The 22,319-nt window shown below is 39.9% G+C and overlaps 1 protein-coding gene across 2 annotated transcripts in view; it reads right to left on the bottom strand.

Moving 5' to 3' along the window:
* KCNH1 (potassium voltage-gated channel subfamily H member 1) overlaps positions 1 to 22,319 on the bottom strand; it is a 180,020-nt gene that overhangs the window by 135,590 nt on the left and 22,111 nt on the right. For both annotated transcript variants that reach the window (XM_066546469.1, XM_066546468.1), the window contains exons 5-6: positions 15,265 to 15,383; positions 6,581 to 6,973 (exon numbers count right to left, since the gene is read on the bottom strand). In XM_066546469.1, coding sequence (XP_066402566.1) covers positions 6,581 to 6,973; positions 15,265 to 15,383 — 512 coding nt within the window. The remainder of the gene's footprint in view (positions 1 to 6,580; positions 6,974 to 15,264; positions 15,384 to 22,319) is intronic.

Raw genomic sequence — 22,319 nt, 5'->3', positions numbered from 1 at the left:
CTACTATTCTCTCTTTAACAGAATGATAAATCATGTCAGGCGTTTCAAGGCTATGAAGAAGTAGCCCTGAAAACCAGTAACACCCTTACTTATCTGTGACTTAGCAGAAAGACTAATCTGAACATTTGGAGTGCAGAAGAAGAGTGAACCGGAGTCTTAACAGCCTCAGTAGAACCTACAGAGAAGGTCAGCACCAGGCAGGGACATAGCAACACATCCTGCTCTGGAATTCTCCTTTGGTAGGGGCTATCCATCAGCAGACAGAGCAGATGTCTCTGAGCCACCAAGGTGTATGAGCCTGGGTAAGACAAGGGAAGGTAGCAGAATCAGGCTTACAGCATGGGAGAGAATTTAACCCTGAATGCCTGCAGTGGCTATATACATCAACACAACTTGGAAAACTGAGGATTTGGGGGGAAAAGACAGCCTGCCCCTTCACAGGGTAGCATAAAAATGGCATGTGATGGGTAGCATGGAGGTTGGGTTTTTAAGGAAGGAAGATAGAAAAACTCATATTTGACTGGAAAAAAAATGGTGGGGGGAGGTGAGGAGATGTGGAACAAAGCAGACAGAGAAGAGAGACACCCTCACTTGAATTCCCAAGAGTGTCTGAACAGCAGGTGCTTCTTTTGCCTACCTGGTTTATATCCTGGCTGTGCACTTTACCCCAGGAATCTGTTTTGTACCATTTGCATTTCCCCAAAATATTCCTTCCACCTACCTGTCTGCTAAGGAGTAATTCCTGGCTGGCACAGCCCCCTGGGGCCATGCTGCTGAACAGAGGCACTTACAGAAGTCAGACAAGCAGCCCTCCTCCTCCACCACTGCTTTTCCTTCCCACTGCACTCCCCCTTTTTCCACAGTTCAAGGCAGTCAAACTCCTTCTGAAGCTCCAAATACCACTTAGGAGGCAGAGCAAGGACCTTCCTCTGCTCAGAGGGTTTGTGGCAGGTTCCAGCCCCCAGCACGCACCTGCCATGGGTGTGTCCTGTTTCTCAGGGAATTCTCACACAGGGACACCCAACCAAGTAAAACCTTCTTCACCATCCCCAGCCCAAGGCCCATGTTCCAGCCCTCCCCTGCCCCACCTGGGCACAATAACCCAATTTCTTGATCCTTCCCCAGAAGCCCCAGTAGGTGTCACCCAGTCCACAGGGTCTCTCTCATCCCTCCTGGTCTACCTTCATCTCATCCAAGAACCACAACTTGCCAGCATCTCCTCCTCTATGTCTGGATCACGCTCCCTGATACACAGCTGGGGTTTTTTTTTTGTTAAACATGACATAAAAAGTAGGTTATGACTGCTTTAAAATTTCAATTAGCCATGGAAAATTATTCATTCATTGCTAGATTTAGCAATAGACTCACATGCAAAATACAGCACTGCCTCACTGGATAGATTCAAATAAGAGTGGTGAACTACTGTTTAAACAGATTTCATATTACTCAGCTGTTTACAGTTTAAAAATACTTTTTAAATTACATTTTCCAGTTTGCAAAATTCATCTAACACAAAATCTTTCTTTATAGGTCCCAGTTTATTCCATAAAACTGTAAATATGATAATTTATTTCCTTGCCCCTTGTTGCATGCAGTGGTAAAAAAAAAAAAGGAAGTTGCATGCTTTCCAGTGTAGCTGCTTCAGTAATTCCTAAATAGCTAATTTGTATTAGCATGAGAGATTATTCCATTAACAAGGTTTAAATTAATCTATTACAAAAGTACTGCCTCAGAGAGTTGCCAACAATTTGACCAGCAACACATTCATTTTTTCCTCTCTCAACTCTCTGTTTACTTTCCAGCTACACCACACTCACTTAGCACTAATTATCTTCATTTACTTCTATTATTCCATATTGTATTTTTTTCTGGGACTTCGTTTATCATCATACATTTTGGCCTTTCAAAGCTGTAGATCCTCTTTGCCTACATGCTAGCTTCTCTCCTATTCATTCACTTAACTGAGCACTAGATCATTTATATTGAATATATGTTTCCTAATGATCTTTTACTATGCATTTATTTGTCTTCTACCTCAACTAATTGAGTGATATGTGGTTCTCAATTTGGCATCAGCCAACAATTGATCACAGCTCTCTGCTCAAACATATATAGCAATTACTACTACAAACTCCCTATTTCAGAGATTTATATGGTGGTGACATGACTGGATTCCACTCCTACCATGAGATTTCACAACAGCATCACATGTAATAAGTTAAATTTTTTCCAATATAAATTATATCTTATGGCATTATGGATGAAAACCACAGTATAAAATTGCTCAAGCTGACACTGCAAAAATATGCTTTGGAATTCAAGGTCTAAAATTGCACTGTTCTTGGAAAAAATTGTGGAATTTTCTTTAAGCCTGGTTTTTGTTAAATTTACTGATTGATGTCTGAACACAAAAAGATAACATTATCCCCCAAAGTAGGTGGTATTTCCTTAAGTGAGGAATAATACTAATTACTGTAAAGAATTACTGACAAATGCTATTTTGATCATTCAAATTTGAAAGAGACTAACACCACATGTTTAAATTTTAGACCAATATTTTCTTTTCTTACTCAGACTAAATTACAGCATGATGTATTCTCTTAACAATAGAAAGTTCAAGCCTAGCATTAAGTTGATTCATCAATCAGTATGAATATGGTATATTTTCTTCTGTTGAAATTCTGTCAGGTCAAGAAAATAATTAGTATTTAACTCTATCATTTGTTTCCCATGTATAAAAGCCAGGAGAAACATGCATAACTTTACTTTCATTTGGGTAACAACAGAAATTTCTCCACAGCTATTTATTTCTTCATTTGTTGAATTCTGCTCATGTCTGAATATGAAATGCTCTACTGTCTCTTTGAGCACAGCACTTGAGATCAGTCTCTTATATAATTATATGGCCTTGAACAAAGACATTAATGTTTTTTCTTTCCTCTTCCATCTGTAGAATGTGGATATTCATACTTAAGTGCCTCTTGAATTAATTGTAGTTATTAATAGTTGTATTGATTAATAGTTAATGAATTCAAATTATTTTTATGGACCAAAATATTCTCAACCATGCAGAGAGGAGACTGGAATTTCGATTTTATTGAAAAATGTGAATTGAAAATATACTAATTTTCCAAACTGCAACAAACCCAAAGAATTTTGAAATTGTCTGAAAACCACAGAAGTCACACTCAATTTTGTTTCAAGAAAATATTTTTGGTTATATCTTATAATGGAATAATGAAGTAAATTGCAAAACAACAAGTTACTTCAAAATAGGAAAAAATATCTAGTACAAGATTTTTTTCAATTGAGTATCTGCTTGCCAAAAATATTGATCAACTGTAGTTTCATCTATTACAATTAGTGGATCATTTTAAAGATGACAAAAATGGTTTCACTATTAATCTAGAGATAAGTAATGGGAGAGTCCCAAAACTGCCCAGAGCAAAAAAAAAAAAATCTCAATACCCTATTATACAGTTTTTTACTTATTCAGTGCTGCAGTTTCTGTGTCCCTTGCAAATCAATTAGTCTCTATCACAGTAATTACAACAGTCTGAAGTACAAATTGACTTGTCAAGTTAGCTCCTCCATGGCATTCTCAGAGTCTTCAGTGCCTTTTTTTTAAGCAGAAAATTACAGCAGCCAGCAAAATAAGGAAGCTTCTACCTAGTCCAATCCCCCTTCATTATAGGGACTGCAACAAAGCCAGGATTCTATTTCTTCCTGTTTGAAATCATGTATGGAAAACATCAGATTGGGGAAAATAACAAGTCATATTCTTCATCTCATCTTAGCACCACTGTTGACACTGGGCATCATTTCAACTCTGGCCATTTTTTAAGAATACTCTCACTTGGACTTCCAAAAAGAAAAAATCCTGCAGCAGCCATGGCCAGCTCCTGACTCCATTGCCATGGCTCCAAGGGAATTCCCTCTAGAAAAATTAAAGTGACAGAGAGATAACAGTTCAGTTTGGTTATTTGCACACTGAGCAGGGCAGCTTTGCACCTGCAAACTTATATGGTATATAATCCAGGGCAAGAGAGAGGTAAATTTGAGCCAGCAAGAAAGGAAGGGAGTTGACCCACAAGGGAATGCTCTACACAACAGAAAAACAAGATAAAAGGCAAAGATTTTCTGCTTTCAAGATTCCTTGAATGTGGCTTTTATTTTTTTTCTTCTTCACTAAAAGGTTATCTTTCTCTCTACAGGCAGTTCTTGAAACAGTGATCAGCAGATACTGTCCCAAACCTCCTCCTGATGTGCACTGTTATTCTGCTGGCATTGCTGGCAAAACCCCTCAGGTGCCATAAACCAGCCTATGAGCCCTCAGTAGAAGCATGGCAATTTACACCAGTGGAAACTCTGCTCTAATGATCCTACAGCAATTTATACCAGCCAAATGTCAGAAGCCACTATGGGAAATGCAGATGAACAGTCTTTAAGGGACAGCATCAAGAAAAATCTTGATTTTTTTTTTCCTTGGGCACAACAGTAGAATAACTTAAACTAACACTGTTACACTGATTAAGGAGACTGTTGAAGAGCCAGGGGAAAACTGAAGTACCAATCAGTTCCTCATTGCTACAAGGCAACACTGAGATGGAGAACCTGCAGAAATACAAACTCACACAAGAATTTCTCTGCAGAATTGCTACCATGAGTCCAAAATCATCTCAGCTCAGTTCAAGGGCTGTCACAGCCACTGGTACAGACATTTTCCTGAGGGATGTTCTGTAAGTCACAACACCAGTCTAAAGTCAAGAAGTGTTCCTTCAGCAAAATCTTCACCAGGCTGCTTCTATCTGCCGTGGGTGAGAAAAGCTTCCTTCCTGGTTTGTTGGGGGTTTTTTTTGGTTGGTTTTTTGTCTCTTGCTTCGTTTATTTTTTACTTTTATTTATTATTTTTACTCTTTCTGTCTAAATGTCAGAACCTGACATATGGCCACTCCTCCCATCGCTCCATCAGTGTCACAGCAAAGTAATTTGTGAAAGCCCTGCAGAATAATCTGCAGTCTGGGTCTTTCATATGGCAAACAAATACTTAAGGACAGGTCTCACAAGGCTTTTTTGCTTGATCTAATTTGTGTTATTTCAGTCTACAGCTTGATATAAAATGAAAACCTCTCTAGGGAATTAAATATCAAATAACATCACATTTTTTCCACTGCATTTAATAGTTTGCCTACCTGTCCTCAAGTTATTGAGAAAACCACTTTAAATTTTATAAAAAATAGTGTAATTTTTAAAAAGTAATGGGGTTTGGTTTTACCTATATTTCACTTGGCATAGTTTTCTTTTGATAGATAGGCTGTCCTTTGTAAATGGGCATATTTTAAAGGAAGTCATAAAATTTAAATTTTACAGGCTAAAATTTAAATACCAAGCCCTGATGAGGTAGGTATGTAAATTCCTCTCCCTTCTCTGGAAGTATTCAAACCCACCTGGATGTGATCCTGTGCAAGTTGTGAATCTGCTTTAGCAGCTGGGTTGGACTAGGTGATCTCCAGAGATCCCTTCCAAGCCCAGCCACCCTGTGATTCTTACAGCTTTAGCATGTGTCACAGATAAACTCAGAGACATAACTAGTTGATGATTTTATAACATGTAACCAGAAAGCAGACTTCTGGAATCCTCTTTAAGATTGTATTAAAAAGTCATCAACTCTCTGAACTATTTAGGCAGGGAACTTTAATGTATTTACCTTAGGAATATTTTCTTGGCAGACTAATCTAAAAAAACAAGCAGTTAAAAAATACTAGTGTTCTGGATTTAAGTGTCTAAATGTTAGTTCATTTGCTAGGTTGTGATCTACTCCCAGAGAAATGAAGAACTAAGGAAGAGTCTAGATTTCCAGATTTCTCCCCACTCTTTCATTTAATTATGAAATCACCAAACAAGCACCTTCAATTGCTTCACCTTCCTCTAAAAATGCTGTTGCCAAACAATGCTTCACAGATAACCAGGTATCCACACAGTGCTTTCTGGTGCTCTAAGAAGGTCCAGTGAGTCACTGCCTGCCTCTTTGCCACCTGCCACAGTGTACTAGACGCAGCTGAGAAATGTGTATTTTACTTCCCAGCTGTTCCTGTGCAGAACTGGAATTAGCAGAACTGCCCTGATCAGTCATCAGTGAAAGCAAGCACAGCCTGCCCCAACAAACTGTCCTGAGACACAGGTCAAATTATTCCTGCTAAGTCAGATGGAGCAGTTTTCCTCAGAGCTGTACAAATTATATCTTATGGCATTATGGACAAAAACCACAGTATAAAATTTGGGACAGCAACACCTGTACAAAGGTGCTGCTGTCTGCCTCTACCTGTCCTCCTGAACCCTGAGGGTGCAGAAAGAAGAAAAATAAACATGGATTTTTAACACCAAAAACTACAGCAGAAATTAAAGAATGAGCCTTCTGGCTAGGATTCATAAGCAAACTTCTGTGCAGGTTGTGGGTGGCTACCAGAGACATATGTACAGTAATTCAATAAATTTAAAAACATACATTTCTTCTGTCAGGCACCTCCCCGCCAACCACTGAGTAATGAATAATGGATGGAAGTGGAAGTGATGTACTGACCTCATCAACATTCTCAAATGCATTGATGACATCATAAGGCAGGCAGGAGAGCAGGTCAATCACAAACCAGGTCTTCAGGTAATTCATGCGGATCAGCTTGGGGTCAGAGATCACCTCCCCTGCCGGCCCCACAAAGGTGGTGTGGAAATTGAGCACAATGTCAACCAGAAAAATGACATCTACAATGCTGTCCACTACTAGCCATGCCACGTTGTTCTGCTTGGTTTTAAAGGAGACATTGTAAGGGACCAAAATAGCAGTGTAGAAGGTTAAAATCAGGATGATCCAGTCCCAGGTAGTCTTGAATACACAATAATGCAAAATTATATGCGGTGGAGTCTTTGGTGCCTCTTGTTTGTACTGTGGGAGGATTTCAGAACCCAGCTGCAATACCTGTAGTCAAGAGAGATTTGAAAGGAAAAAGAAAACATGCTTAGTTTTTTCACACTAGATTCTCAAGCTCAGTACAGCAGTTCATAAAAATTCATGTCCATTAACTCCTTTTATCACCATCAAATGGTTAGCAAGCCAAGAAAAGTATTCTGTTACACAAATCAGCATCAAACTAAGAACAGTTGTTTCTTTTAATGCCATTAATTATTTTTTGACACTAAGTCTAACGTGTGGAGTGTCCAAGACAAACAGAGAAGAGAGAAAAACCCTTCAGCTATCTAGACAGACGAGACAGAAAAATGATGGGCAAGAATAGGCAGGGAGGCCAGGGCAAATAGAAATTGATGGCAAAACCAGGAACAACACACAACTGAGCTCCAGTCCACCACCAGGACCACTGGACCACATTTTTTTTAACACTGGCTATTTAACTCTTCACTACACCCTGTCTGAAATAGTCTCATACTACAATTTATCATCAATGCACAGGCCTCTTTTCCTCTTTTCTGGGCTGTGCAGGTCCAAAGCCCACAGATGTAGCTGCACCTCTCTTCATAGAGAGCAGGCAGGCACAACTTCCCAAGGATATTTCCTGAGAATTGCAGCAAGGAACCTCAGAGAAAGAGAAAACAATTCTTATCTCTATTCTCTGCTCCTGTTGTTTTTGGACATGTGGAATGTGTTAAAAAGATTGTTTACTTAAAGAGATTTTGTAATTAAATTCTAGGAATAGTTGTTTATATTAATTAAGCAATCACTCAAAGCCGTGTCCTGGCTGTCTAGAGACAGTCACAGGTTTTTCTTTAGTATCTATCTTTTGTATAGTATAGTATCAATATAATATAATATAATATAATATAATATAATATAATATAATATAATATAATATAATATAATATAATATAATATAATATAATATAATATAATATAATATAATATAATATAATATAATATAATATAATATTTTAATAAAGCAATTATTCAACCTTCTGAATCAATAGGCTCAAATACCAATCATTCCCTGCGTCAGGGGCACACTACTTTTCGATACAAGGATATCTATCATTAGCCTCAATAAACTCATTTTGGACTTCACCTATTCATTCAGAGTTCAGTATCTTAACTACCTGATGGTGTGGAATCACAGAAAGATAGAGTCATTAAGGTTGGAAGAGACCCCTAAGATTGTTGAGTCCAACAATTAACCCAGTACCACCGTGTTCACCAACAAACAAGTTGGAGAACTTCTCCCAAGTGCCACATCCACACACCTTTTGAACACTTCTAGGTACAGTAAGGCCACCATTCCCCGGGAAATCTGTTCCAATGCTTGACAACCCTTTCAATGAAGAAATTTTTCTTAGTATCTAATCTAAATCTCCCCTGGTGCAACTTGAGGCCATTTCCCCTGGTCCCGTACTTGTTGTCTGGAGGAAAAGACAGATTTCCCCTCGTTCTTCAACCTCCCTTCAGGCACTTGTAGAGAGGGGGCTGGTCCCCCCTGAGCCCCTTTTTCTCCTGGCTAAGCAATCCCAGCTCCTCCTCATCAGACTTGTTCTCTGCACCCTTCACTGCCTTCTGTGCCCCTCCTCGGACACGCTCCAATGCCTCAATGTCCCTCTGGCTGTGGGGCCTCCAGACTGAGTGCAGGATTTAGGGGACCTGCCAAGGCACACTGTTGAGTTACACTGCAGTTGGGTCTGAATTCAGAAAAGCACTACTGCAGAAGATGATCTGCCAGGATGCGTTTTAAACCCTGGACCTCAAGCTGAGCACACGCTGATACCGAGCACTATTCTGCATAACTGCACTCTCAATCAATGCTGCCCATTTTATGTCTGCTCTCTCTCCAGTTCTGCCCACTGCTGCAAAAACAATATTATCATGTATGTAATTCTTGGGAACTCAAGTTTCTTTCACATACCTATGAATAAAAATGTGTTTGTTTATATGCATGGATATACACGAGGGTGAAACCAACATCAAGAACCTGTGTCCAAATAAAGAGAAGTTAAATTTTAAAGCAAGTTTTACCCTGGATGAATTATGAATGAAAATTGAAAGAAACATGAAGGCTTGCTTGAGTGAAATGTGTTTGGTAATGCCAAACTCACAGAACCTGTGAGAAGTATTTAGGAGCATGGTTCCTTTTTCACATTTATTTACACATAGTTCAGAGCAATAGGAAGCAGGGAAGGAAATTAAATGTCTGTTTTTCTCTGGGAAAAGATAAGACAACACAGCTAGAATAGAAGGATGTCTTCCTTTCATTCTCCTTATCTCAGCTTTTTTAATGTCAGTTATTTAGACGTGGATTTTATCTCCAGGCTTTTCTGAGTGCCTTTTTTTTTTTCTTTTCTTTTTTTTTTCTTTTTTGGTGAACTGGTGAGATTTTTCCAACAGTTTCAGCCAAAGGGGACAAAAGAAAACGATCAGCTACACAAGATCTACTTGGACAAAACAGTCTCAGCTGAAATTCCCTGCTGCTTTGAACCTCACATAATCACTTACTCGTGTACACAACAGGGGTCAGACACTGTCAGAGCACAGCTCCTCACACACGTGCAAATGAGAATGGGAATTGCAAGCCTGCTGACTTTGAGCCCAGTATGTTCTCCTGAAGAGAATTAACATGACCTGCTCTGACAGACCTGCATGTTACCACAGAGGCATTAAGAGTTTGAAAAAAAAAAAAAGATTTAAAAAAAAAAATAAGAGGACTCTGTAGTTTTGTTAGTGTGTGTCTAGAATGACAGCAAAGAGGAGAAATGAACATTTTTCCAACAGACCCAACTACGACTCAGACATGTTCACTGCAGTATTACACAGTCTCTTGATGCTGACGCTGATTCATGTATGTTCTCCATACAACCAAAAATAAAAGGGAATTAAGCTGTCCTGTGCTGAGAGGAGCTGGAAGCAGCACAAGGCACATGCAGGCTCTCTTCCTGCAGGAGGCACTGGCCAGCCCATGCAGTCCCAAAAGCCCCTGGTGTGACTGGAAGAGGCAGAGGTTGTGCACCGAGTCCCTGTGTGTACTCAGAGCATCATTCCCTTCAGGCCTTGTTTGCAGTCCCAGTGACAGATGTTGGGATGTCTTTTCCCAACAAAAGCTCTACCCCAAATCAATACTGCAAATATCTCCTGCCCTCCCTTTTGCACATTGCAGGTGTACCTGAATCACTTGGAGAGCAATGAGCTACTACTGGCTTTCATGAGATTTACTACTGGTTTACCAGGTTGCTACTGGTTTTCATGAGCAGCAGCTCTAACGCAGAATCCTAAGCCTGAGATATGCCTCACTGGGCAAGGAGAGTCCTCTGCAATCCTCATTCACTGGAATAACTGATCAGCAAAACCAAGCACCTCCATCACACAGTAACATTTTTCATTTAGCAGGATTTCAGTTCTAGTGCTGAGATTTTACTGGTGTGGGGAGATAGGATCACCCTTCAAATGCAGCAGGAAAGCATAATTGCTTCTTCTGCAATCACAGGCCTACTATAGCTTTTTTTTTAGCCCCTGGTATTACATGACTAAATCCAATATTTTGGTAACTATTCTAATCAGCATAGAAACCTCAACCATGAAAAACTGAAAAAAAAATTGTTTGCTCTTGTCAGGTGGTTCTTATATATACATACGTAAGTTATAGACTGAGAATTGCATAATGCACTCTGTTTTGGTCACTGCTGCTCTCTTTATACACCAAGAATTTGTGGAAATTTTGTATCAAAAGAACTAAATTTCCTGAAAAATATACTAATGTATACCTGCATACCAAATTAGGGGAAAAGGCAAGAACAATCTCTGTTTGGCAAAAAAGAAGGGGCTAAATTATGGTGTTCATTGTTTTGCTGTAAATAGAAAAAAAGCCATTAAAATAAGGCCAGTGGAACAGTAAGGATGTAAAACTGAACTGTGAAAGCAGAAAAAACAGACTTCTAGTTCCAACTTGTTAAGGCAATAAACTGCTGCTTCAGTGTTTTAAAATGTCATCACCAAATACAAAGCACTCTCGCCTTACTTGTTTGAGATTCAAAGGCTACAGCACAGGAAAATAAAAGGATTGATGACTGATTGATCTCCTTCCCTTCCTATTTAGAAAGTAAACATACTCTAAACTATCTGAATAGCTAGGGACCTTATAAATAAGTCTTTTGAACTTCTGTTACCCCCCTGGAGTCTCTGGAGAAGCCCTAGCAATGGTTATTTAAAGAGACCAGTGGCTTTAGCTGGTCTCCAGCAGAAGCATTGTGGGCATGAATCCTGAATGGAGGGGCAGGAGACAGGCATCTAGGAATGACACAGGGATTCCAATCAATCACCAGATGGGGAAAGCCACCTGCAGAAAGCCAGAGGTGCCTCCAGTCCTCTTTTTGGCTGGGATGGAGGTGACAAGTTCTAGCCTGGCTTCCCTCTCACGACATCACTGACACACACCTTTGTAAAACCAGCCCATCTTGCTGGCACTGCTGGAGATGATTTCACAGCCTGAGGTGAAAGAAGGCACTGCCCCAGCTCACACTATGTCTCCCAGCAAAGGCAACTTGCTTTGCACACTGGCAAGAATCTCACAGTGCCAGCCAGGAGCTCTCAAAGGCACCAAAGTCTTAATTTCACTGAAGGAAGCGAAACACGCCTACAACAAAGCTTAATCTCAGAGAACAAGCATGTGTCTTTATCATAGAGCACACCAGAAGAGCTCAGTACTGCATGGAAACCATGGAAGGAGGTCCACAGAGCTTAGTGCTAAAGATCAAGGTTTTCTTAGGTCACTGCACTGGAAGTTACAAGAGCTCCTTGCTCCACTTTTCACACCAAGGGCCACACCAAGTCTATTTCCTCATCATCCTTCCCCCCACACACCACCCCTGGGTCATCTGGAGATTGAGAGCCATAAACCCCACTCTCTCTGCACCATCCAGCAAACCCAGGTCGATGCAAAGTGCCTTCTGCCCCATTCCAAGGTGCTCCTGCTGCACTTCAGCCTCTATGGAGAGCAGTGCCGACCTGAGACAGGTTTGCTGAAGTAGTTAAGCGTGGTTACACACTCACATGAACTAACCACATTCAAACTGCTTGTGAAGCTACTTATCCTGGAGAGGGAAAAAACCAAACCCCAAGAGACTGATAGAAAAGTAATCATGAAGAAAATGTACACAACTATATAAACCAATATGCTGAGCTTCCTTTCATGTGCATTGGACAATTTGATTACTACAATTTTCTGAATAATTGAAACAGCTCTGGTTTTGGAAGACTTTTCACTATTATACAGTTTTATCATGGTAAAAGAAATAAACTTATTAGTGAAAGTATCATTTCAGTTGGTTATTATTCATCAGATAATGCAGCTGTATTATCTGCATTTATTATTTGTGGTAATGATGCATGATGCTTTAATATCTCTCTAACGCTGAAGAATTTTATTCCAAGAGCAGAAATGCCAAATTTCATCACGAGTTTTAAAAGACTGTGTTCTTTTTTAAAGCAATTTTTTTTTAATCCTATTCTTTTTTTACAAAATGGTGAATATATCCCAAGTCAGGAGTCATAAATTGCGTCAAATGTGGTTACCATGATTTATTTATTTTTATGACAGTATGACTGGGGGGTAAAAAAAAAAGCTAACACAAGCACTCACTCATTTCCAGCTTAATCTCTCCTTTTCATGTTTTCAATTGCACCTATTTGCTTTCTCTCACTCCCCCCTGTTTTGTTTTCCCAAGCACTGACACAAATTGCTCCCAAACTAAGGGCTAGGTGCTAAGGCTCAATATTTTGATTGGCAGTTTTAATGGCAGTTGTAAGTTCCTGGTAAATAATGCTAAAAAAAAACCTGGCAGAAGTTCCATTCTTAAGCAGTGCTGCTAAGCACCATTATAATTTCTATGGTTTTATTTTTCATAACTATATTTTTTTTTAATTTTGACACAGTCTTGTTTGCCCAGAACTGCCTGGCAAAGGTGCAGAACACATCAGCTAAGACCACAGGCGCAGATGACACACGTACTTATTCAGATGTGACCAGGAAGAACCATCCCTATAATCAGCTCCTTGGTGATTTAGCAACAGAAATGCATCAGCTACTTTTACAAACTACTATTGCAAAATGTTGTCTCACAGTTACCTAACACCTTTGTGTTAATTGCATAATTAACTTGAGTAGTTTTCATATGACTGCTATTAGAGAAGTCAGGCTAAAAAAAAAAATCAGTGCCTACTGGCAAAATTCAGAGACTGAAGCTTCACAGACAGTGCTTGTATTATCCATGGCCTGTTAGTCTGTCACTAACACCTTTCCTAAACTGTTCCATAAACAATAAAAAATTGTAAGCTGTTGTGGCAGGCTCCAACACCTTGCTCTACTCAGGTTCTGGGACACAACAGCCTCCCAAGACATTCAAATATATAAGTGATAAATAACTAAGAGCAACACAAATAACACTGCAATAAACGTGGAGCTTTCTCACAGAAACAAGATTGATGTGAAATGTCATAGTGAGTAGCAAAAGAAAAAGGGTGACTTTTTAAATTTCAGATAGGCTACCGCAGGGATGAAGAAAAAAAAAAGAAAAAAATATTTGAAAATACAACAGGAAACTGTTAGAGATTCCATATTCAATATTATCAAAAAACCTTTGCAGAAGAAGCCCGGCACCCCATATATCTTCAAATAAAGAAAGGTGGTCTTGTCTGTATGATTTTCTGCATTCTTCTTTTCTCTGTAGTGTAGTTCTATTGGCTTAAATGGAATTACAGCAGGAAAAAAAGCTACCTAACATCACAGCTGGGGCTAATGTTCTTTGTAAAATTATGACTGCAATATTCAGTCAGCAATTAAAGAAACTCATTTCAGACATGTAAACTATACACTTGCCCTTTATTATTTGTAATGAATCAATTGGCTGTGCCAGTAAGAATACTTGCAAAGATTTGTTGAGCACATGAACTTGCAAAAAGTTTCAGTAACACGTAGTCACTGACGTCCAGACTGTTGCCAAACAGAATAACCTCAGGCCCTTTGTCTTACATTTTGCTGCCTACATTTTAGCATTAACTAAAATTCAAGGGCAGAGATCTAAAGAGAAGAAAGGATTATTTGATATGAAGCCTTGAGTAGGATTAGGAGGAAAACTGTTCCAAATCCCAGGATACTAAAGTAACATCAGGGTGGACATGTGTTAATTGCATGGTGTTCCTGCAGTACGGTGTCCGTGGGAATGTCCCCTGTGCTAGGATGATCCATGTGATTTCTCTGCTCCAACAGAAATTGGTTTCCCCTTCTTGAGTTCTTCTGTATTAAATACTGACTAGGTAAGATCCTGTCTGCAGGAATTTTGCCATTATACATTATAAGAAGACAGGTGACTTTTAGTTTGCACAGGAACTGAGACATATACAACAGAACGAGCAGAGTGTAGTACAACTGACTATGTGGACACCTCATGGAACCCATCAACACCTTACACCTCCAGCTGCACAGGAAGATCAAGAATTACTGCCAAGTCAGAGCTGCTGCCATGGCATTCACAGCAGGAAGTGCCATGTTATATTGGCTGTGCTGTCATTAACACCATGTCAAACCTCTCCCCAGGCTGTTTTTACACCAGGGAGACCCTGCTACTGGCCCAGGAGACAGCTACAGGAAACTTGGGACAGTCTCTCCCCCCTCGTGGCGAAAGCCCTCAAACCCTAAGTGCTTCAAGGGGCCTTCTCTGCCTGCAGCTTATCTCAAACCTTTGAGAGGCTACTTAAATCACAAGGTTTCACTTTCCTAATCTCCTTGCAGTGCTGCTTGTGGCATCTTACAACTGTTCTGTCCATAAAAGCAGTAACTTAAACATAGTTTTTAACCGGTTCGTAATGCAGGGATGGAATCCCACTGAAAAGTAACTAGACATGAATTAATATAGATAATAACCCCGCCATGGATTCTCCAGGATTTCCTTGTGTACTAAACTGAGTTTTTCTCACCTCAGTTTTACATAATTAGATAGTCCAAGATCCTACTCTTATTAAGATCCTCAGAAGAATGGAAACTAAGTGAGAAAGTATTATTTTAATAACACCTTTCTAAGACTTTGCTAAGATATGGAACTGCAGTTAGGTTACATGAAGTCTTTGGGACACCTGCTTTCATTCTGCTGTCATAGGACACATTTCACAGCACATGAACCAGATTCCCAGGGCAGGGAGGACTGACAGTGCTTGGCTCACACAGAGATGACATACCCACAAAGGCTAAAAACATTTCATAACAGCCTCCTGGGGAAAGCAAAAATTACCTCAGCAAGTCTTGAGTGCTTGTGAACGTTCTCTCCTTTCTGCACGCTGGGAGCAAGCTGCTGCAGCACCCCTCGGCTGCTCGTGAGCGCACGCGTCAAGCGGGCAAACTTCCCCCAACCTTGAGAAAACATGCAAGATTAGACACACATTACCAAAAAAAGCTGCAAGTGTACCTCATAAAACCTCTTATATGACTAAAGGGAGAAAAAGTTGTTAAAACAGAGCAATCTGCTTTAATATTGACCAGAAGGGAGTATAATTTAACCAAGTAGCAGATAAAAACAAGTCAGAGAATAGGTGTCAGCGTGGTACAGTAATAAAACCCATGACTGCTGTGACTTTGTATTCAATGACTCTACAAAAGTACTGCCATGTGAACTGCATATTTTGCAAGGATAAATGTCCACTATACAATAATCTCATATTAAATCTAATGATCCGATTTGGATCTCACAGCACTGCAGAAGACACTTCAGACTAATCAAGATGTAAGGCTAGAGTCGTGCACAATGAAAATTACAGTTGTCTGTAACAGAAGTGAATCTAGCCTCAGATGTATCAAGCATAGATCTGGAATAAGCAGAGAAATATACATAAGATAATAAAAAGCAGAGCAGAAAAGCAAAACAAAACCATTAATTTTACTCTCTCTAAACAAAACGGGGAATATACTAATAGATTTTCTCAAACACGAATTAAACATTTAGTAGCTTCTGGCAGAGAAGTCATATGCTGAATTTTAATTCAGAATATTTTTTACAGTGATTTCAAATATCCCTGAAAATAGAAGACCTTCAGTGACAGTCACAACAGCTAGCTACAGCTATAATTTTTATGAGCAGTACTTTCCCATAACTTGTAGGCAGAGTGTACATCTGGATATTTTTGGTATACTGAAAGGAAGAAACAGTGCATTTAGTCCCAATCTTGAAAAAATGCTAGCACCACCTGGGAGCTCTTGAGCTCCTACCCCTCATCACCAACTCCAACTAAGGATGCTCAGCACTTTGAAGATTCAGTTTATAATGAGAACCTGGCTCTGGAACACGTTGCCTACACAACTTTCTCGGAGACCCCTATTGGGTACTGGAAGGTGCTATGAGGCATCCTTGGAGTCTTCTCCTCTCCAGGCTGAGCACACACAACTCTCCCAGTCTGTCTGCACAGCAGAGGTCTTCCACCCTCTGAGCATCTTTGTGATCCTCCTCTAAACTCCACAGGTCCTTCTTACACTGGGGACTCGGGGCTGAGTGCAGTACTCCACGTGGGGTCACACAGGATTGGAGTAAGGCAGAAGTATAATTTTCCTTGACTGCTGGCCACGCTGCCTTTGATACCCCCCAGGATACGGCTGGCTTCATGAGCTTCAAGGGCAGCTGGCCGAGTCGCGGCCAGGCCCAGGTGCAGGGCTCGGCAGGTGCCGGGCCCGCTCCCAGGGGGCAGCGGCCATCGCCCCTCAGCGGCGCGGAGGGAGCGCGGCGGGCCGGGCGCCGGAGCGGGACGGGGCTGGAGCTGGAGCTGGAGCTGGCCGTGGTGCTGGAGCTGAACGAGCCGGGCTCGCTCGCACAGGTCAGCCCCGAGGGAAACGGAGCAGAGCACGGGGCTCCAGCCTCGCCCGGGAACTCCAAACCGGCCTCCCCTACCACGCGCAAAATGTTTCTAATGCCAGATAAGAGACAACTCCTTTTACTAACTCGAACCGGACTGATGGGGAGGGAATTCTCCTGGTAGAGGCGAAATTTGGTTCAAAATCTGAGGACAAACTTTCAGCGTGCGTTTTCTTCCAGACATTGTTCTAAGATTTGGGCTATTTGGAGATACACAGAGGGAAGATCAAAAGGAAGCACCTCACTTGAGCTTTTCTGCACAAAAGCACTGCCAGACAACTCTGTGCTATGATTTGTGGCTGTGAATGCTGAGCACCTTCGGGTGTCCCCCCTTCTTCCCAGGAGCCATCTCTTTTTGAAAGGAACAGCTCAACCCATCCTCTCTCCTCAGCATCCCCTGCAAGCACGTCCTCTGCCCTCCATGCTGAACATCTCACTTGTGGGTGCCTAAATGGCCCTCAAAAAAACCTGTTTCCACAAACATTAGATCTCCCCCTCCAAGCTCTGATCTGAAAGCAATATAGCTGTTCTAGGCAAGAGATTGTGTCTCTTTTCAGCTTGGCTTTTCAAAGCAGTGTGGACACAAATTGGCAGTACATACCCTAATTCTCTCCACACACAGGGTACCACACTTGGGAGCCCCACTAGGAGACGCTCCCACCACTGTGCCATGGTATGCCTAAAACCAAGCATTGAATCCACGTGCAACGTGTAAGAATTTCATCTTTAGAACACAACACCCTCCTCCTTTTGGGGTTCTGGGTTTTGTGAAAGAAAAAGATAAAAATGTGGCAACTCCAACATACAGTTAGACCTGCAGATTGTGGCATAGGAAAAAGAAAATAAAAATTAAACAGAATGCCAGTACTAAACCTTTTGAATCATAACATCTCCAGTAATGCCTGAAAAGACAACCTGTTGAATTTATTGCATTTTTTCATCCAGAACCGGAAGAAGAGACACAGTCAACAGCAGGTCAGTTATCTATCCAACAAATACAGGTCCAGTAATGGACTTAAGCCATAGGACTGAACACAAACACTAAATTTTAAGGGTCATGGAGCTTTCCAAGATGAGGAACTAAGCTTCAAAATGGTGTAAAAATATAGTGGTGTCAGTCCTGCTAAAACAGAGAGACCAGGTTATATGGATTAGGAGTTCTCTTTCAACAGAAGCAGATGGTATAGCCCTACATCCATTGTTTTCCTCTAGAAACAGAGAAAATATAAATTAAATTTAAAATCTAGTGATCCTAGGTGGTTTTAATACAGGCATATAAAATCCTCAAACAAGAGAGAAGAGAAGACAGCTTGAAATTCAGGAACCAAACATAAAGATGGATACCATCCCATGGCAGTGCTTGCCTGTGCCCCTGCTGTTGATTTTAACCCATTTTTATCATTGTTTGGTCTCTTTTTTCAGTTCTGCAGAAAATATCATGCATAGACAAAGCAATGCAATGGCATTAAAACATTTCCAGCTTCAAAAGGATGGAAAGCCTTCAAGATTACCAGCACTGATTTCAGCACTCCTGCATTCCACACAGTTCTTTCAGTTTTCCACCATTTCTTTGCAAAAAGGTGAATAGAAATTGCTTCTGATAACACCCAAGACAAGATGATTACAAAAGCTGTCCCCTGAGATTTGTTTCATGTGGAAATATGGCATTGAAATACACTTTCGTGCTGTGGCATCAAAACTTTTCTTCTTTAAAGCATGGATTTCATTTAACAATGGCCTTAAGTTGAATTTTCCATATTTTTAAGTAAGTTGATACTCAAGCACAAAGCACTTATTATTTATTTGTAGGTAGCCATTTGTTTCCTACCACTCTTCTCAATTCATTCCTGATAACTCAAGAATTCAAACATTGGGAACTGTGGCAGTCATAGAACCCTTGTTACCAGTTGCTGATCCATGACTTACACAATTCCTAGAGTCAGAACAAGAAGCAATTGTCTGCTAGAGAACAAGCTTGTTTGTCCACAGCCCTGTTGTTCACACAATTGTGTAAATGTGAACAAATCAAGATTCCAGCAGCTCTTGCCTCCACTCAAGCCACCTTTGTATTCCCACACATGAAAGATCCTTGCTTACATCCATTCTTCTCTTTGAAACCTCATGACTAAAACAGTATCATTTTTCCATCTGGACTGGGAATGCATACTGAAGTTTTTAATATACTCACTACTTCCCCTTCATTTGTTTCCTCTTTTTAAGAAAACATTTCATCCAAATGAAAGCAAAGTATATCTTAATCAAAATATTTCAAACACTGGCTCTGTTCATATAAATACATCTTTAAAAACAGAACAAAAAATCCCCCAAAAAATCCTCCAGAAACAAAAAGGGAAAAAAAAAGAGGAAATGTGAATTTTCCCCTGAATTAAGATGAAGGAGACAAAATGTTTTTTGTGTCTGTGCCCCTGCTTATTATGCAAAGGACAGCTTAGCTGCAACATGAACTAAAGCATCTTCTGCAGAGGAGATGGCAACTGATGATTGCTACAAAGCACAGAAGGCTACATCATCTTGGAGGATAACAACCATTCACTACTTGATTCAGTGATGCTGAATTTGACCACCTTTTTGTATAAAAATGAAGTATCAAAAGCATAAATTAGGTTCCAAAGCTTAGTTTTCAAGCTCTTATGCGACAGCATAGATGCTTCTGGGTATGTTCACCTTGTATTCATACATTCAAAACCTGTTCAGGCAAACTTCTTACAAGCCACTCAGAGTGCAAGCACAGTTTCTATTTGTCTGCATAACTAATTGTTTTGCATAAAGTGATGCATTCCACTTTATACACTACTCTCAAGCATCTCATACTTTGTGTGCTAGATCTCAAACCAGGAGAGACATATACAGACAAAATGCATTAATTCCAAATACAGTATAAACTTTAAAATTCAGCTAAGAAGGTGACCTAGCACTCGACAAGCCAAACTTAGCTATGCTATTGCTTGATTTTGCCTTCTTCTATTCAAGTAAACCTCTTTTACGCTTCCCTGATTTTTTTTTTTTGAGGGGCAAGCAAAGGGAAAAAAGTGGAAAGAGGTTGTTTAAAAAAATTATCAACATCACTGACACTATTTTTAAGTGGTTTTATTTAGAATACACTATTTTTAAAGCTGCTGCATTTAAAAGCAAGCTTACTTACCTTCCATGGAAATCATAAAATAAACATTTCTAAATTATCTGAATCAATTAAAGAAAGGCCACAATGAGAAGTCTACTTTTTTTGTGACTTACTTGTTCCATCTATTCCAATGTCTGACATTATTAATCAATAAAAAAACAAGTAAGCATGAAAAATGGTAATGGGACCTTCTATTCCTCTGAGTCACCTTCAGGGGAAAGATGCCTATTCATCTTTGTATAGTCAAACACCTGCCATTACAGCTCTACACTTTTCACTCAAGGAGCTGCATCATTTGCAGCTGAACAATCAGGCTTGAAATTGCCAGCAGGTGATAGAAAACCAAGATACACCACAGCTAAGCAGGCTTAGCCTGACAGATCAGTTGCTCCTTATGTAGTACAAGAACATGATCGATTTAATGGTTTTCTTTACATAGACATGCAGGCATTGATTCTGAAAATCTTAAATGCTTTTAACTAAAATGTCCTGCAACTGTGCAAAGAGCACATTTTATTAACATATCTGCATCTACAGATGTACTCATAAGCATAGGAAACTGATTACACATACAGTAAAAGGAAAGTATTTGCTAAGCTAACTGAAGGTGAAAGAAGGAAAAGAATTGATTTAGCAATCAGTTTTCAGTTCACAGTTTTAGTTTTTCAGATTAAGAGTTCATTTGGGTTGAGAATATGAGAAACATTCCTAAGAAAATTGCCCTCTTTCAAAAGCGTGCTACAGAGTTCCTGTGTAACGCTGCACACAGCACAAAGAATATGCCCTCTTCAAAGCTCATGTGTGTTAATGGTTCTCAGAACAAGCTAGTACAATTTTACCTTTTTTAGATCTTCCAAAAGCATTTTTCCACTCCGTGAATCCCAGAGCCTACTACAGATTATTATCTAACATCTCATATCTGCCTTTTCTTCCCCCTCTCACAGCATGCAATTGCACAACGAGATCTTGCATTAAAGACATGGACACACATGTAAAATTCTGTTTGACAAATCAGCTCCTCCAAGAAGTTGCTCATCTAGCCATCCAGTGATTAATACAATATCACATAACAAAATTCCTACAGCAAGTATATTATGGAAGAAAAAGGGATAAATTAAGGATGAAAACAGAAAGTGCAGTTCCATTTATATCAAGATTGATTTGTGTATAAAGTGACAGAGAACTCTTTACCAGCATGAAACTTCTGAAACTTTATTAATTTTAGGAAATCCAGAAATAATATTTGGAAGACTCATTTAGTGCACAAGTCCTTCTGTATATAAAGACATAGCAGTCAGGGAAAGAGTGAAGAGCTGTCAATCAGTGGCCTCTAAATAATACATTCAGTTCTTCTGTCTGCAACCTCTGTTAGTCATTTTGCCAATTTTCACGGGCCTGAGGGAGAAATTCTGCTCATCATCAACTCCTCTGCAAGTCCATGCACTTATGTGTAGGTTTAGTGCCTATACTGCTGCAGATGTGCAACCACTGAGAATTAGCATGCTCACTGCAAGAACAGCATAATTTCAAGATACAAAGGAGACTTAAAAAGAAAAACAAAATGATCATTCCCTTTCTTCAACAAACTTGTATTGAAAAAAAGAAAGTGTTAAAGTGTTTCTTTGTGTTGAAAGTGAAGGACAAACTGCCTATCTCTACCACATTAGGGAACCCCTGTGAAAGCCAAAGGACACAGCTAGCATTCCTGACTGAGTCCTGCTTATCAACTGACTAAATGAAGCAAGGGCCTTCACTACCAGCTAATAAATGAGAGCCAGCTTTACTGCATCATGCTTATTTATCTGTGCTGTCACTCCTCATCAGTATACAGTGAGCACCATTAGGCAGGAAAAAAATAGACCCAAACTTTCTGACAAGCTAAGATTTTTAGTTTTATTAAAACAATAAGGAACCAAACAAATAGTATTAACAGGAGAAAAAAAATATCCACATAGCCTAGAAGAGGGTATGTTTGTCAAGGTTGTACTTCCTTTTTCATGGTAACAGGTGTTTCCACTTTGAGAAACTATGTTTTTAAAGAATAACATTTTGAGAACAAATGTAAATCAGTTCATCTTCACAGTAAGTTTCCTGTTTAATTTAATACTACAAATATTATTAAATACTACAAAAATGCAAACAACAGGAGAACTTACATCCTTTTTCACCCCAGAGGATGCAAGTCTCTGTAATCCTCCATAGGGTACAAAAGGTCTGTTTCTGAAGGGATCTGAACCTGAGTGAAAGTTTATGCTGCTGTCACAGCTGAGTTTGCTGCCAGGTTTCCAGGCTGTAGCTCAGCAAA

Source organism: Molothrus aeneus, chromosome 3 (assembly GCF_037042795.1).
Source record: "Molothrus aeneus isolate 106 chromosome 3, BPBGC_Maene_1.0, whole genome shotgun sequence".
NCBI classification, from domain to species: Eukaryota; Metazoa; Chordata; class Aves; order Passeriformes; family Icteridae; genus Molothrus; species Molothrus aeneus.
This window is presented reverse-complemented; position numbering and strand designations above follow the sequence as displayed.